Source organism: Tinamus guttatus, unplaced genomic scaffold, assembly GCF_059628265.1.
Source record: "Tinamus guttatus ecotype Peru unplaced genomic scaffold, ASM5962826v1 Tinamus_guttatus_pri_ptg000150l, whole genome shotgun sequence".
NCBI lineage: Eukaryota > Metazoa > Chordata > Aves > Tinamiformes > Tinamidae > Tinamus > Tinamus guttatus.
The window spans coordinates 5,033,004-5,050,239 of record NW_028288684.1 but is presented as its reverse complement, the minus strand read 5'-3'; the positions used below and the strand labels follow the sequence as shown (position 1 = coordinate 5,050,239).

Below are 17,236 nucleotides of genomic sequence, written 5' to 3'. Positions count from 1 at the left end.
AACCCCCTGCTCCAGCAGGGACATCTGGAGCACGTGGCACAGGGCGGCATCCAGGCGGGTTTGGAAGATCTCCAGAGAAGGAGACTCCACAACCTCTCTGGGCAGCCTGTTCCAGGGCTCTGTCACCTCATACGGAGACAGAACTTCCTGTGTTTCAACTTGTACCCATTACCCCTTGTCCTGTCCCTGGCCACCACCGAGAAGAGCCTGGCCCCAACCACTCTACATTCTCTCCTCAGGTACTTATAAGTATTGATCAGATCTCTTCTCAGTCTTCTCTAGGCTAAACAGGCCCAGCTCAGTCTTTCCTCATAAGACAGATGCTATAGTCCCTTAATCATCTTTGCCGCTGTATGAGCAGAAGACACAATGATTCACTTTCATACCAAATACTCAGATGCCTCCTCATTAAAATAGCTGCAAGAATAATACAGAGAAAATAGTTTTCGAAGAAGAAAGAGACCAATTGCTTGCTAAATTCCATTAGCTCATGGTTCCTGTTAGTTGTTACACCTCCACGGTGTGTAATAAAGGGAGCTGGAAGTGCTGGGGTGTGTGCAAGATGAATAGCCTAAATTCTAGAGATACAGCATTTCTGCCTGGCTTGAGGGCTGCCATAACTGAGGCAGCAAACGAGTCTTGCTTTTCTGTCCCCTCCCAATCCTGGTGTCCTCATGCACCAACTGCAGTGTTCCAGAAACCTCCAACACTTCCCACAGACCCAGGATTATCTCCCCAGAAACCCACCTTCTGCCTCTCTCATCCTAAATTATTTTATTTTATTTTATTTTATTTTATTTTATTTTATTTTATTTTATTTTATTTTATTTTAATTCCCCCTATTTCTCCCGTCCTCCTGCCCAAGAGCCTCAGCTGCTCCTATTCCACCCTACAGCCTCACCTGTCCTTGCCCTCAGACCTACACAGTCCTATTCCCTCACTATCCTCTCTCATATCCGACGCCGGGTCCTCTTAGTAGCCAGTGCAGGTCTCCATTCTGCCTTTGTGTCTCCAGCAGCTCTGAACTGCCACTGTCCACAGGGACCCCAGGACACCCCTTGCCTGGGCACAGTGGTCTGGCTTTCCCTGAAGAGCTGACCTGTCTGGGAAAATTTCAAAGATGCTGATAAAGGTCGCAGTTACCAAATATTCAGCTGGAGCAAGAAAAAGAAGATCAAGGATAAAAGTGGACATATGGCAGTCCTGGCCAAGTAAAGACTGTGCTCTGTGAACAGGATACTGAAACTGCTCTGGCAATGTTATCCGTTGATAATTCTCATCACTCTCTCTGGTTGCACTGCTTCCTCTACCACTTACTTGATCTATTTTTAGAGACCTTAGCTCACTTCTGCATATCTTTCCCTGGAATGTCATAATTGAATCATGTTACATTTTTATTAACTTCTTTTAGTGATCTTCAGTAAAAGCTATCTGCTTCAGCAGACAGAAGGGTATGCGCTTAGTGGCATAATAACTCATGTGCCCTATATGTAGGATGTATTTTGCTTTGGTTTCTTTACTGCTTCTTCCATGTCTCCTTGAAATTACCTTTTTGTAGGCAAGTTCTGTGTTCTCTAAACTGGAACATGTGACCCATCCTTTGAATTTCTCTTTTGCTTCTTTCTGGAGAGTCTGCATGAGACTTTCAAGGTACATCTGATAGTTCCCGCCTCCTTCATCCACTTGTTTCCCTAGTTCTTCCAGGGTTGGAGAATGCACTTCCGCATCAACATAGGAGTTTCGAGACTGGGTGACCATCTCATGTGGCACCTGCTCCAAAAAAAGGAGAGAAGTGCAGAGGAAAAATCTTCTGAGAACCGGGAAAGCAAATACCTATTTTTATATTTCGTTATTATACAAGGTAAGCAATCAAGATACTATATTGAAATAGTGAGTAAGCCAAGCACTGCTCGTACAGTATCAACTGCAAGTCAAAATGTTTGTATTACTGATAAGCTACTCCTCTAGCCCCCAGAGACGTTGCCTTGCTCTCCTGGGAAAGCAAGATGTGAGCATTTTTTCTCCAGTGTCTGCAGTGAGAGTAGCTCTAGGAAGGACTTTCCTCCTATGTGATTTCAGCTTTTTTCCATGACACAAAGAAATAAAATATGTCAACTTCCCTCTTTTAGTTGGATTAATTTTAACTAAAGTGCTAAAAGCATATAATAAAATTAAATATTAAAATAGCAGATTTTGCTTTTAATTAGACTAAAATTTCCTAATCCTGTAATCTGGGTTGAAAGCTGTCACAGCATAATTACCTTGCATTTTTAATAGCTGCATCTTCGAATGCTAGAAGGGAGCAGTCATAAAGAAATCAAAATCTAAAGTTCCAACTTTAGATGGAACAGATTTACAAACAAGTGAAACACCATCAGTCTCTGAGCTAATACAAGACAGAAGATGTAAGCATAAGTGCAAGTACTTCAAAGGATGCAGCATTATGTGTCCATGAATAATGCTGTTTGAGACTCTCACTCACCTCAAAAAGTTTGTTGCATTCCATTATCATGTGAGCAAGTCCCTGAGTAGCTGCCAGGTTTTCACTGAGGTCCTTCTGATCTGGTTTCCCTGTTGCATATTTTTTCTGTATCACTCTGTAATTAAAGTGAGTGTTTTAGGTAAAAAGAGCTCAACATTTTTAATATGAAAGCAAACATAGTGGCAGGTTGTTCATGAGAGAATAGTTTGTCCTTAGTTTGCACCTATCACAAAGATGGTTCAGATTGTGTTGGGCCTTTTTTAGAAGAGAAAATGTTTATCTAGAATGTGCTGAGCCAAAGGTGAAAAGGGAAAGATCACATATGTCCTGCATATGTGAAGCCCCTTCAGTAAACATTGTGCTTCCTCTCCGGAAACACCTACTGACCTCTGCAAGGATATAGCTTTGCACCTTGTGCCATTCACCTAAAATCTGCATGTTAAAATCCTTTAAAACATTTTCCCTCTTCACTACTGCCAATTTTAGACTTCAATCGGAGCAAAATTGGGCCCTTGTCTTTGCATGACCAGCCAGCACCGATCACACAAAACCCACTTGCAGCCCAGTGAAATTTTGTACGAAAAGCAGGCACTAGTATATGTGCAATACACGGCCAGAAACACCTGCTGGGCTTTCAAAAATGCCTTCTGTGCCTGTACCAGTGTGCTTCTAGCTCTGTGGTACTAGCTCTACCCTCTCCCGCTCCTTGAAACTTGCAGTAGAAAACAGATAGTTGCTGAAAATTTTACTCTTTAGAAGCCCTGAAAGCAACATTTTGTATTAAGTCGAGGATATGACTATGCATAGGACTAGAAAGCAGCTCACCTTGGGGAGCTTTCCTTCTTCACGATGTTCAGGTGGAAGAGGGAAGGGGCCAGGCAGACGGCGATGTTCATGGGGGTCATCTGGTTCTCCTCCACGGAGGTGACGTCGCTGAGGAAGCAGAGCAGGGTCTGCAGGACCTCCCGGTTCTCGTCCGCCATCAGCATGACGGCCGCCTGCACCGCCTGCAGCCGCTGCTCTGCGGGGACATCTGAGCAAAGGCACGTGCTCGTCAGCGGGGTCAGTTGTGACACCAGAAAACACGGGAGCAGGCTAAAAGCACACTTGAACAACGGCTTTTTGAAGAGGCAGAAGAAAGGGCTGAGACCAACTGGCTGCTGGAGCGCTGCTGTGTTTGCTCCTCCGTCAAGCATAGCGTGCCCAGCCAAGTTTATGACATTTCTCTGTTTCTTATACATTTAAAAGGCTGTTCCCTACACAAAAGTCTGAATTTCATTTCAAGTTTATGAAGTGAGAGTCATACTCACTAACTCCTATCTCTGATTGTTACTTTTCAGGTTTCTTTTGTTCCTTGGGAAGACAGCTCAAAAGTCTTAAGAAAGCTTTGGGAAAATGCTAACACTTGTGTCCTAGCCCATAAAAGCATTTAATGAAATCAGTAATGGATGTGCCTAAATAGCATCTAAGACAGATTCATTCCTAAAACTACCATAAGTTTTCTCAGTTTGGATTAGGAGCCCTCCTCTGGGTATTACACACACTCTATATAATCGAATGAAAGAACAACAAAAACAGATTTACAGTGCAGGGAACAGCCAGCTTTTAAGCTCTTCCTGTTAGGCTTGTGCAAGCACTTTATTTTAAAAGCTTTCAAACATGAATGACAAACAGAGCACGGTGCCATGTTTCCAATTATCTACAAGTGGAAAAGCCAGGTCTTTCTGAGACCTTGGAGAAGTCTTTCATAAATATGTACAATCTGTCCTTTCTCCTCATATACCCTCCTCACGCTCCCTCATCTGTGTTCTTCTCCTGGCAAGTCTGATGCATACAGAAGAAGACTGGCCAGACCTTCAAGTCATAGGCAGACTCTAGGCAACTGAGGGTCTTCAGGAAATGGAGAGTTTCATCAAGGAAGGACCTCACTAATGATCCCCCCCCATTCCTGTGTGTAATAACAAACTAAGCTATCCCCAATATGTGAACAAAATTCTATCATAAGTTCAGTGACACCCCAAAAAAAGAAAAATCCCTTGCCAATATGCTAAGAAAATAAAAAACCTTTCTGATCTCACATTAGTGATCTGTGAAACAGAATGAATGGGAAGAAAAACTCCCAACTACAGATTTATTTAATTGCAGACGTTATGAAATGCTATTGGTATCTCAGCAATTTTCAGCATTTTTCTCTGTGTGAAAGGGGTTCTGTCAGTATTGTCTGAAACAGAAAAATATATTTTTGTTAATCATAGAGAAGAAAACACTGATACTCCTTTTTAATCTGAAGTTTTGTTCTCCAATGTCTATAAAGTCTGTCTTTTCCTCTTGTTACCCTATGGGTAGGGATTTAAATAGACCTATATGCAAGTCTTTCTGATATCCTTTGAAACTCTTGCACTGTTCAGGAAAATCTTTCCTGGCACCTTCTCTTCTCCAACAGGGAGTTCTTTAGACTTCCTGCTGCTGTTCCACGTCAGGTGGAGCCAGCCCATACCCCTCTTTGTAGCCTTTTTGTTGGCTGGTAGAAATGTTTCACGCTTCAGCCTTTGGTTGTTGTGAATCCTGATGCCCCAGGAATGGGAATTCCTACTGATTGCAGGCCTGACAAGACTGCAATCTGCCCTGTCTCGTCTCTTTGGCTAGGGGAGAGTTCACCTGTAGTCACTTCGATGCCAAGATAGGACATTCCCAGTCTTGATCAAGCAATAGCTTAAACGTGATTTCTTTCCAGGAGCATGTGGCCTTCTAGCCAATAAGCTTCTCCTGGGTCACTTTGTTTATGGAAACTAATGGACTGCAAAGTTGTTAGTACTGAGAATTCTTGCTGCATTTCTCACTGATGCATGTGCAGGAAGCTGTGACCTGCAACCTGTGAGCATGAAGGAAGAGGGGAAAGAGATGGTCCAAGACTGGGCACCAAGAGTGACCCAAGACATCCTGTGCAACCCAATCCACTTAATTTATTTGTGATGCCACCCCGATCTGTGAAACCAGAATTGCAACACTTCTCTATCCCCTCGAGACATGACACTGCTAAATACACTAGGGACTAGGTCGAACACATGGATTTTTAGGGGAAATGGAGGCACAGAAGTGACTTGGATTCTTTAACACTGGGTTTATACAATATTTCAAAATGGCTTTCTATTGTTATAGCTACTGAAACTTCTGTAGCTGAAAAGACACTTCTCTTGAGTGCTTCCAATTAGCTGGCTTAGGCTGGCAGAGTATGTGTCTGCATCTGCCAAAGCACTGGCTGACGGGTCTTCGTAATGGACATTCTCAAGAAAACTCTAATTCCTCTGGCTCTTCAGCCTTTTTGACACTGCTTATTGTTTATTCCACCCTCAGTCTGGACAAGAATTACAAAGCCATTTCCCGATTTACATGTTTTTTCAGCCTTCTGGTGCATTTGAGTCTCAGATTTTGCTGAAGACTACATACGCTGAAAAGAAGAAATCCTGTCGTGTGTGTGTGTTTTTTTTTTTAATCTGTTAGATCTTTACACGAAACCTATGTTTGGAGGTAAATGAAGGCAGCTGGTTTCTTACATGAACTATAAAGAAAAGACAAATAATCAGAAGTCCCAGTAAAGAAGGGAGCAATACATTGGTCAAGTACCACTTTTCATGCTCAAAAGATGCAATTGTATTGAGATGTTTGCAAGAAATAGCCTGCAATTTAAAGAAATCTGACAAAAATATGAGTCTCTATGCATTTTATGGCTATGGCACTCTGTTCTCTTGGCTTTTTGTTAACAAAAAAGACTTTTTGAAAGCTTCTTAAGATTTGCATACTGTCCTTCCATTAAAATTTGTGGCATTTTGACACTGAATCCTTCAGGCTGTTCTAAAAATCTCTCAGCTGAAGATTATGAGGGTAGATAAATTCTTTTTAGCCATCTTGGTGGTGAACACAAAGAATACAACCCAGTGTTAACAACATATTTAAAATTATTATAATATCTTATTATATAATATATAATAATTTATAAGCATTTATAATAATGAAATTCTTTCAACTTACACTGGTAGATGTGTAGAAAGGTCTCTCCTAGCTTGCTCGTGAGCAGAGGTTCTGGCAAGTCCCTGAAGAACTGCTTCACCATGTCTGCCACGTCGTATGCCGACTGGTCTTCGTAACAGACGTTTTCCGGGGAGCTTTCATTCATCTGCCGAAGGGCCTGGATTCGGGATTTCACTCCGGATTTTCGAAAGAGACCCACCTAGAAAGATGCCAGGCTGGGTTAGGTGAAAGGGCAATTTACTAAAGAACATAAATATTTGTTACAGGAGGCTTCGCTTTTCACCAAAGCTACGAGAGCTTGTTTTACTCTAAGTAATAGCAGGAGAAGCTTGTTTTGTAAATGCCCCTGTCCTAGTTTGCCCACGGTCTCATAAACAGCCTCCTTTCCTGGTGGCAGGACTGCAAGAGTTAATAATTCTGCTGCTCTATATCAGATGGCAGACGAGCAGCTCAGAGTGCATGTGGTTACGCCGTTGCCTGAAGAGCTCAAGCAAGATCCCGAGCTGATATAAATCAGTGACTTGCTTTGCTTCAATGACTGCCTGTTGATTTACTCCAGCTGAGAATCTGGTTCCTTGTGTTTATTTGACTATATATTTTGAAGACTAACACGAAAATATTATGTTTGGCTAAGTCATAAATGCTGTGGAAAAAGATTTGCACATCCTGGTCGAGCTTGAAAACCGAGACCAAATCTATTTTTTTCCCCTTCCTGCTCTCTGCTTCCAACAGTTTCCCCAAATTCCACCAAAAAACCCAGTTAGAAAGCAGAGGCCGCAGACAGATTGTTTCTGTAGTGTCACTGAGACACATTTTTATCTTGTTTGCTTTCTATTCCAAAGGAAGTGGTAATTCTTAAAATGAGGCCTGTTGGTGCCTTCACAGCAGTGCTGCCCTTTTACAGTAGTTCTCATAGGTGGAATTCCCCGGAGGTGAATTCCTGAGCATGAACCACTTTATTTATTCCCAAATGAGCTTACAGTGTTTCATTTGGGAAGTATTAGCACTGTTTTCCTTCAGTTCTGCAGGGGAAAAGGTGAAATATTGAGAAAGATCTAAACAAAAAGATCTAAAAAAAGAACATTTTTCTGGTTTTGAATTATAGATTTTAGCTCTTCTGTGTCTGCTGTCTTTTTAACCACCAGTTCAGCCTCCTGCACAGCACAAACAACTCAGGAAAAAAGGCAAAGGCAAGAAAATGTGCCTGTCTTCCTTATTCCTCTCCCTTCTGCCAGCACAGAGTTTACTTAGGTCTGTCTTCATCTCAAACTGCCTCTCTAGAATGCTCTCCATGTTCAGCTCTAAGGCATTTAAGTATTTTTAATAACACACATAACATATATCATACTATATCCTGTTCTGCAAGAGGATGTATTCACTTATACAGGGATAAACTAGCATGCCAGGTTGGAAACAGTGGCTGTGAGCTGCTGTTCTGCTGTGTCCTCTTATTTATGGGTTCAGTGCCACTCATGACCTAAATATATATTTCAGAATTACAGAAATGGAGCTTTCCCTGTGTGCATCCTGGTACACTTCTGTTCAAAGGTGAAGCCCTCAGGAGTTTTGACAAGAGAACCCAAGAATATCTTGCGCTTCTTATCTAGTTTTCCCTTTCCCTTTTTCTTCTTCCTCCTCCTCCTAATTTCTCTTCTTAGTCACCTGTGTGCTGAAGACATGGGACAATGATGTTAATTCTATGCAAAAATACAAGTCTGTCATAGAGTAGATAATGGTGATCGAAAAAAGTTCAGCTCTGTTTCTGATGGAAAGTGTCCTTGATGGCATTAAGAACCTTTCAAAGCTCGGTCTGATTTGAGAGGTCAGACAATAAATCTCATCAAAACAGTCTGCTGCACATCACTCTGCTACTCCCAATCTGCCTTTTTGTTTAATGATATTTATTCAAACTCTTCTTTTTCTTTTTTTTGGGGGGGGGGGGAAAACCATAATTAATCAAAAGCAGACAGTTTATTTTACAGAGATGTTGTAGGCTCTGTTCTGCAATATTACAGACTCATTCTCTAAATAAAATAGGACTGCAAATCTAGTGATATATGGGAGACTAGTTTGGCCAAATCTCTTTATTTTCCTCATGCTGTGGATCACCTGCAACTACCCGTATGATGCATGATGGAAATAAACATGCCGCTGAGAAAGGCAAAGTGTTTTCCATTTTGCAAGCTGAACAATATATCCTACACATAATGGTGAGGATTCTGCTATCATTCTGGACATTTCAAGGACAGGAGACAGACCTTCTGATGATTTAGATCAACCTGAACTTTATTAAGTGCATGCAGTAGCAGCAATGTGCAATCCTGCAGCATGCAGAACAGATACACAAACAAAGTATGGGCGGATACGGAGGTTGCTTGGGCCTAAGGAGGCACCAAATTAAATGGGAACGAAGGGAGCAACTGTCATGCCAAGAAGCTGAATTACCTGGAGGTTTTCAGCCCTGAGCTGAGTGGAAACATATTTTGTTTCCCAATTTGTACTTCTCAGTGTTCCCAATCTGTACTTCTCCGTTTTTATCCTGTTTTTCACTGTTGTTGTTTATTTTGTTTTTCAATTTCACTTAAGCTGACTTGAACTGGTGCTTCATGTAGCTCTGATACTTCCCAGAAACTAACCCCCTCCTCTTGGAGCAGATACTTGTCTGAGACTGCCCATGGATGCTCCTTTTGACTGTGTCAAATCTGTTAATAGTTTTTTCTTCTCTTCTCTACTTTCTCCTGCAGTTACTTCCCTTTTCTTCTCCCCTATTGTTCTGCTACTTAGCTGAGAAATCCATCCCTACCTTAAGAGGAATCTCCTATTTCTCATACTTAGGCAAGTGCCTTCTCCTCCAGTTTCATCTCTGATTCCAGGCCTGCTGCATTTTTTTTTTCTCCTAGGTTTCTTCCAATTTAGGACGCAAACCCAAATTGCCACAGACATAACCATGAGTGTTAGCTACTGTATACATTGTTTCTACCTGTCTCTACTCATCTTGCCCTTCCAACGTTGTTAATACATTCTCTCTCACTGTTAATATAGCCTGTTAATATAGGCTATTCTTCCAGCTCCTTTACTCCCATTCTACATACAGTGGGAGGAAATCTTCTTACCTCATTTTAGACATCTGCAACTTCTACAGTAAATGAGAGAAACAGTGGGAAGTGTCTGTGTCTTCCCACTGGCTGTAAAAGGAACCTGCACTGACTCACAGCCTGAATTTCCAGATTTCTCTTTGGGAGAGGATGCCTGTCACTGAGCAAAACAACCTGAACAGCAACAGAACAGTGATCAGAAATGGAAAGATTCAGAAAAGACCACTTCCACTCCTTCTGTGTGCAGAAAATTGCTGGTTTTGCCTTTTGAGCTTATAATTAGCTAAAAATAACTACAGAAGAGGTCGTACGATGTGATGCTAATAACAGTAGAGGACTGGACCCAGCAAGCCAGAGGGTTTCTCCCAGACCTGTGTTCATAAGGATACATACCCTTATCCTTAGGGGAAGGACAGCAAAAATATGATTGGTATGATCAGGAGCTAACGTGAAGCAAAAAGTTTGAAATACTTTGAGCATACACACCTCTCTATTAGCTTGCTGCAGCTATGAGCACTGTGAATGGAAACATATGGTAATGGCTTTGCTGTTGAACACCACTGACCTAACTCTATCTGGGTATATCTGGCTTTGTCAACAGAACACTTGGAGTAGTTTGCTGAGTTTGCTCTCTATTCTTAGTTCTTTCTTTGTTAAATAAATAAAGCTTTTTATACCATATCTTGTGAAATTATGAATATGTTGAACTCTTACTAGTGACCATCAAGTGTGAACAGTGTGGATATCAGCAAAACCTGGAGTTTTAAGATCTTCCCAGGACTGATTCAATAGATAGGAAGATTTCACGTCTTTCCTTGCATGTACTATTGTGTACAAATCAGTAGCACTCTTATAGCTACAAGAATTCAACAAATCAGCTGAATGCAAATCTCAAATGGCAAATCATTGGTATTAGCATCAAGTATCAAATCACTAGAGGAGATTTTGACTGAAATGCACAACATGAGATATTCTGGTACTAAAGAGGTTCACTACTGCTTGCTTAGGGTGGTTTTACAGTCAACAACATCCATGGAGTAAAGTTCATACCTGATCCAGACAGGTGCTGCGCAGGTAGCGTAGCGCTTGCTGTATGCTCTGCGGAAGAGGCTGTCCCGTCCTCTGCACATGGACTATCAACGGCACACCAAACACGTTCTTGTCCTTGTAGTCAGGGACTTTCATCCTCTTCATGAACTTTGGGACAGACCTGAAAATCAACACGAAGAAATTGCATGAAAATAGCAGAATATTTACACAGTCTTTCTGAGTAACACTGCTGGGAGAAATTGGTAACACAGAAGACCTTTTGTTTCATAAAGACGGTCAAGTAATGTTAAAAGCACAATATGAGGATGCTTTACAGCCTGTACAATTTTCGAATTTCTTAACCACTTTTATAGGTAGATGGCCTCTGGCTCTAAGATACAGCAAAACAACTTGTTCTAACAAAAAAAAGCAACTGTGCAATTGATATCCAGCTGAAGCTGAAGTGGTTTAAAGTATCTAATAGGGACTCACAGGAAAAGCACAGAGAAGTGTAGCAGAGAAGGTAACAGAGAAAAGGAGGATCAGCCATCTAACATGTAGAATGATTTTTCATCTATTCAAACTATCAGTTTTCTGATCTAGCATTTCTGTTGCCTAAAAACTTGAAGTAAAAATGATACTGGGAAATCCTTATGTGCCAGGTTGATCCCGGGTGTTGCCCAGCTGATTTCTCTTTAAGCTACTTTTGTGAAGCTGGTGAGCTTTCTTCAGTAAATGACGGCGCAAACGAGAAGAGGCTGGATTCTCTTTGAGGGAGTCATGACTGCAGTGGGATTAAAAAGATGGATGAATATGACCCAAATATGACCAAGATTTTCTCTTCTGTGTTGGAAGGAGATAAACCTTGGATTAAATGACCTACTGAAGGAGTACAGAATACAGCTTTACAGCTATTTAGAATCCCACTGCTTATAAATTCTTAGAGACTGAATACACAAACCGAAGAAATATTTGTCAGGCGGGAAAACCTCTGCACAAACAGCAAGATCTAACATTTGCTAATTCTAATCTGCTTATTTGGAGCTGGTGAAGGTGAGATTTATCTCAGTACAGAGAGCCAGAGGAACTGCACTGAAGAACAGTGAGCAGGGGGTTTATTCTATTTATTTTTAGCTATGTAAAGGACATTTAGACAGAGTTAGCAGTTCCAGCTGACTCTACTTGTTTTTTGGAAGACGACCCAATCTATCTGTTCTGAGTAGAATAAGTTGCCTTTGGGATTGCCTGTCTTTTTCCACTAACAGAGCCAGTTAACCAGACTTGCTCAGACTAGGCTCCTAACTTTTGGGAGTGGCTGATATTAGTGATGCTGATCACATATGTATTTCCTTGTATCTATTTTTCTATTTCTAAAAGCAGACTTGCCTTATCTAGCTCACAGCATAATTCAGTGTGATATTCGGTGACGCACTTTGAAAAAGGAAATCCCAATACAAACGTTGTCATATTACTTTTGGACTTAGTGTCTCTGAGCAATTAGGGAAGTTTCTACTATCTTTTTGGTTATTTCTCAGATATTGATTACCTCTTATCTATGTGTATTTCCATTTCAAGATACTTCAGTATGCATGGCTCTTTAGGTTAGCATGCTATTAAACAGGAAGGCTTTTGTAGCTGGTTGCATTCAAAGGGGAGGACAACCCAGCCATGTCTACCTGCCCTTGACTCTGCAATCTGAATGCCCAAGTAGCTGTTATGTCTGCAAGCAACATAGAACACAAATGAGATCTAGGCTAAAGCTGTCATCTTTCAATCTCTACAGGAAAGTCCTTTTATCCAGTTCTAACTACTCTTTTAAAAGCACAAATAGGGCAATATTGTGTAGTGCATGTGTAGTATTATCAGCAGCTGTCTCCTCTGAATCACAAAATGAATATGGGGGATGACTTATTTTAAACATTTCCTCCTTTTAATCACTCTCTCCTACTCCTGTTTATGTTTCTGGAACTTGTATGTTGTTAGAGAGGCTGGGGTTGTCTCACTGTTAGGGCACAGTAATGAGGTCAGATCTCTAGGATCTATTTCTGACTTTGCCACTGAGTCAGTAGGCAGCTATGGATTAAAAGGGACAGTCCCAAACTCTGCAGATAAAGTAAATTGTTCCTCCTAACTCTATTTATTGATCTTGCAATTAGAGCTATAGAATTAGGAGAAATTCCTTTCTTCTAAAGATATCTCTTTTCCAGTCCTCTTGTACTCACCAGGTCCAACCATGTTTGTTTGACATGGAGTATTTTTCCATGATGGCTGTAAGACGAAGTAGAGAGAATTTTTGCAGTAGATTCAGTTGGGCTGCTGACTGATTACTGATGTAAAGTGATGCTATGGAGTGACTCGGGCGATGAGAGATTTGGAAGCTATGCCACCGTAACCGCCTTCAACAAAAGAAACAATAGGAATTCAGACAGTTAAGTGTTTTAATTGGGCAGAAAAAGGTGGTATACTGTGAGAAAAGACAGAGCAATACATAAACAAACATACACATATGCATACAGTATGGATCAAGGTGTGTCAACTGAAAGAAAATGTAGCTTGGAGGCCAAAGAAACAATCTGTTTACTTAATTTTGGAAATGGCCATGTTTTAAATTCTTTATGCTAGATTCAAATGAGGTATGGGCCCCTTTTATGCACACAGGGAAGCAGTATTGCTTGTTATGTTCTCTGGCTCACACACTCCCAACAGGATGTGTGAGATCCAGATTCAAATATTCTCTCCTTGACTCAGAGCTGGACTCGATGCCTGGTCCCTCACCTCCCAGGAGACCAGCCTGGCCACTAAGGTATTTGGAGATGGCATTCTTCAAACCTCTGTTATAAAACTGTTGAAGAATTTTTTTGTCGGGGATTTGAACCCTGTGTCTCCTAGGCAAGCACCATAACCACTAGGCTACTGAGCTATTCTCTTCTCTTTACCCCAATAAACTTTCTCTATGTACTGGATATATTGGAAACAACTTGTTCAGTTTCTTATTTTGTTAAAAATGAACTTTGGCTCAAATCCTACAAACTTTGGCACTGCTTATTTACTTAGCAGTTTCCTCGAGTTGCTTGCACTGGTGGTGAGCAAACATGGGTGGAAGCAGACCGTGGCACAGCCGAATCTTTTGTGAGGATGTGGCAAGACTGACACCAGATCAGAAAGTGTCAAATATTTTCTTATTGCCTCTACACATATGAGCCCACACTACACAAGGCAGCACAGATGTAGAAAGCGCTTCACTCAGAACAGTGCTCAGCTGGAACTCATCCCTCTGTTTCATAACAGGTCTCCAAACTATTAGCAAAGTCCTGCTCTTCATTTTTATTAACAAGTTAATCATATATGATCATTTTGTCCAGCTGCGTAAAGGAGTGAGTGAGTGAAGGCAAAGCAAGGAAATTCTCTGTGAGAACAAAGTGCCACAATTCTGAAGCAGATCAGTGTGTAAAAACATGCACGAGGCTAATGACACCTACATAATGTCTGTGATATATACATGGTCTTCTTTTATAATAGCATGGCTCATGAAAGAAAAAATATGGGTAATTTACACTGTTCCTCCATTGGTTCCACAGAAGAATTTCCAAAGGAAGATATCCCTTTCCCAGAAGTACTCCTTTGCCTTGAGAAGTCTTTTTCCTCATGCGAGCAAGTACTATAGTGACACCCTACATTTGTGATGCCTAGGCTTCACTATATTGTATTTCACAAACTATTGTTTTGTTAATAGAAGTAGAAAGATGGAATTGTGTACAGAATCTTGTCACCTACCTGCTTGGCCTCGTGAGAGATGCTCCCACCCCAGAGTCCCTCCTGTCCCTAACACCGGTGGCTTCTGACTCATTCAGTGATGTTCCATCTCTCTCCATGTCACTTGGTGTGGTCCGGCCATCAGAGACAGAATTCCCTTCAAAATCAAGTGTTATCTGTGTGGGTGACTGGAAAGGCAATGATGGAGATTCCTTCACGGACATGTCATCAACTGGCAGACCTGGCAACACATTCTTTGACCAAACATCTACCACCTCCTGGAGTCCATTGACATGCTGCAAAATGTCATCTAAATGAGGAAAAAGGACATCTTTCTCTAAGTCCAGGAGGTCCCCAGTGCTGGCGTACAAGTGTGAACCTGGCACATTGTCATAAATACTAACTCTGCTCTCTTTTGGACAGCAAGCCATCAATCCAGCTTCTTTTGGAGTAGAGCAATTCTGTTTTCCCAAGGAGATGCTGCCTGTCCTCCAGTTTACATTATTACTGTCGTCTGTAGGTGAAAGGCTTTCAATAGAGAGTGCCTTTGGGAAGGTCCCTGGTTTGTGATCCTTGGGAATATGTACAACCAAGTTCTCTTGGGAATGAAATTCATTTTTTCTGTTTTGGTCTACCACTTGCCGTAAAGCTGTTCCTGACAGAACATCTAGGTCCTCCAAGTACATCCCACCTCTCTTGTTTGCTTCATGACCTTTGCGTTCCTTCAAACACGGTGTGCTCACCCCACTGCTGCTGTTTTCAGACTGACTGCTGTCACTGCTGGATTTGGCAGAAAAGGAGAGTCCTCTTTTGACTGAATCTTGTCCTAAGTTTTGAAGACCACCATTGACTATCTGTACACAGTGCATGTCTTTCAAGGACTTTGGCTCATACTGAAGTACAGGTCCACTTATCTCTAAAGGACCTGTTCTTCCCGAGCCTTTTAGTTTTCCATGCACACCTTTCGCTTTTAGTGTCTCCATACGTTTCAGAAAGGTTTTTGCTCTTGTTCGTGTTGGTTTCTCATTCTTCAGGTTCTCCTTGGGGGCCAAGGCAGTGCTTATGGAAGCAGAGTCTTGCAGAACTGTGTTTTCTACATCATGCTGGCCAGGGCAGTCACAGACCTCCCTGACAGTGCTGCTGATGCCAGAGTGACTCCTGTTGTCACTTCCCCCACTGCTCTCACTGTGAATAGATGAAACCTCAGGTTCACTCAGATCTGTAAGGACACTCTCACTGCTTGTTGTATTTTTCATTTTAATGTCCCCAGAAGACCCATGTCTGTCTGATCGGTGAAACAAAGCATCAATGTCGTCCACTCGAGACCATCGCTTGCTGGTCCTTTGGAAAGTCCATTTATTACTGATAGCACAGAGGTCTTCCTCATCTGAATCTTCACTCTGGAAAATAGCAAGTAGAACATATTAGAGCAAGTGCTTTTACGTATTATTTCCATCGATATGACTGTACTACTCAGGAGAGAAACAAATGATGCCATGCCTCTAATCTTGGGATACTGGTCATCAATACTTTCATTCCAGCCTCTATTGCTTCACTGCAAAAAGTGCAGTGAGCAGGTTACTGGGTAAACACTAAGCCCCTGCTCTTCGTTACAGATTCACGAGTGGAGTGGAGTGGACATGCTATATCAGCACCTTGTGGCTTCAGTGGGATGTTTGGCCTATGCACAAACCTGATGCCTACAGTGACTGTTCAGAATAAAGAAAAGGTTTTGAAACGTGCTTATATGTGGAGCCAGACTTGCAGGGAAGGTGCTAAGAAACATACAGGAAAGACTGTGGAGTAGCTGGAAACTAGATCAGCATGGGCCATTTAAGCACCCAAGGCAGCATATATTCTGGGATGCACTTACTTTTGCAGTGAGAAGTAAGTAAACATTTCCAACAGCAGCAACAGACCTCAAAGACATGCAAATCTTACAACATTTGGATTTCAGGAACCTAAGTGGGCAGCTGTGGTCGAGCTCAGGGTGCTCTAAGGATATGGAACCCCCAGCTGATAATGAGCAGCCCTGCCTTGACTTTGAACAGGGCTTATACTGTTCCCGTGCATCTGTTTTAAGGCAGAGCAAAGTATCTTCACCTACATGACATCCAAACAGCTCTTCACATTCTTGGAAGCAGTATGAAGGCAGTAAAATATGACAGGCTGTCAGACTAAAATGAGGTGCTAAACCAAAAAGACTATTTTGGGACTGGAAAAAAAAAACCCTCATTTTAAGGGTCTATATTTAGAAATATTTTCTATGGAGTTTTAATGGTAAAGTTATTTTCTATCTCTGAGTAGATCTTCACTGACTTGTCTAATTGAAAAATGTAAAATAAATTTTAAAATAACCTCCAAATCTTAAATAACGCTAAACTTCAGAAGATGAAGGCCGTGATCACTGTGTCAGGTCTCTCTAATATCATAAGCTTTTGCCAGTTTATCACTTTAAGTCAGCCAGATGTTTCAGATCTTGTCCAAATAATAAAATAAAATACTGCTTGTGAAACAAGAAATTTGGATTTTTGACACTGCTGGTTTATGTGTTATGTTGAGGTGAGCAGTCCTTCTTCAGCTGATGTTAGCTCATAGGAATGAGCAGATGCCTTAATTCTGCTGCTAGCTACAGAGAAAAAGTAAGCAGCTGGAGAAGCAGCAGGAAGGGAGGTAGAAATGCCTAAAACTACTCGGATTATTTTGCATCAGGAAAGAGTGGCATATTCGAGAGCTCTACCTTTCGCTTCAGCCCGACAGTTTGCTGCTAGACTGAGCATATGCAGCAGGACTGCACACACTCAGACACTTAAAAATCCATCCATTGTGGTCTTAGCAGTGCCACAAA

At 41.6% G+C, this 17,236-nt stretch overlaps 1 protein-coding gene across 3 annotated transcripts in view; it reads right to left on the bottom strand.

Annotated features, from left to right (window-relative positions):
- The window catches only part of STARD13 (StAR related lipid transfer domain containing 13), a 138,745-nt gene that overhangs the window by 6,881 nt on the left and 114,628 nt on the right, over positions 1 to 17,236 (bottom strand). For all 3 annotated transcript variants that reach the window (XM_088522218.1, XM_010220805.2, XM_010220806.2), the window contains exons 5-11: positions 14,410 to 15,788; positions 12,858 to 13,031; positions 10,657 to 10,816; positions 6,512 to 6,710; positions 3,308 to 3,515; positions 2,483 to 2,597; positions 1,549 to 1,770 (exon numbers count right to left, since the gene is read on the bottom strand). In XM_088522218.1, the coding sequence (XP_088378344.1) occupies positions 1,549 to 1,770; positions 2,483 to 2,597; positions 3,308 to 3,515; positions 6,512 to 6,710; positions 10,657 to 10,816; positions 12,858 to 13,031; positions 14,410 to 15,788 (2,457 nt within the window). The remainder of the gene's footprint in view (positions 1 to 1,548; positions 1,771 to 2,482; positions 2,598 to 3,307; positions 3,516 to 6,511; positions 6,711 to 10,656; positions 10,817 to 12,857; positions 13,032 to 14,409; positions 15,789 to 17,236) is intronic.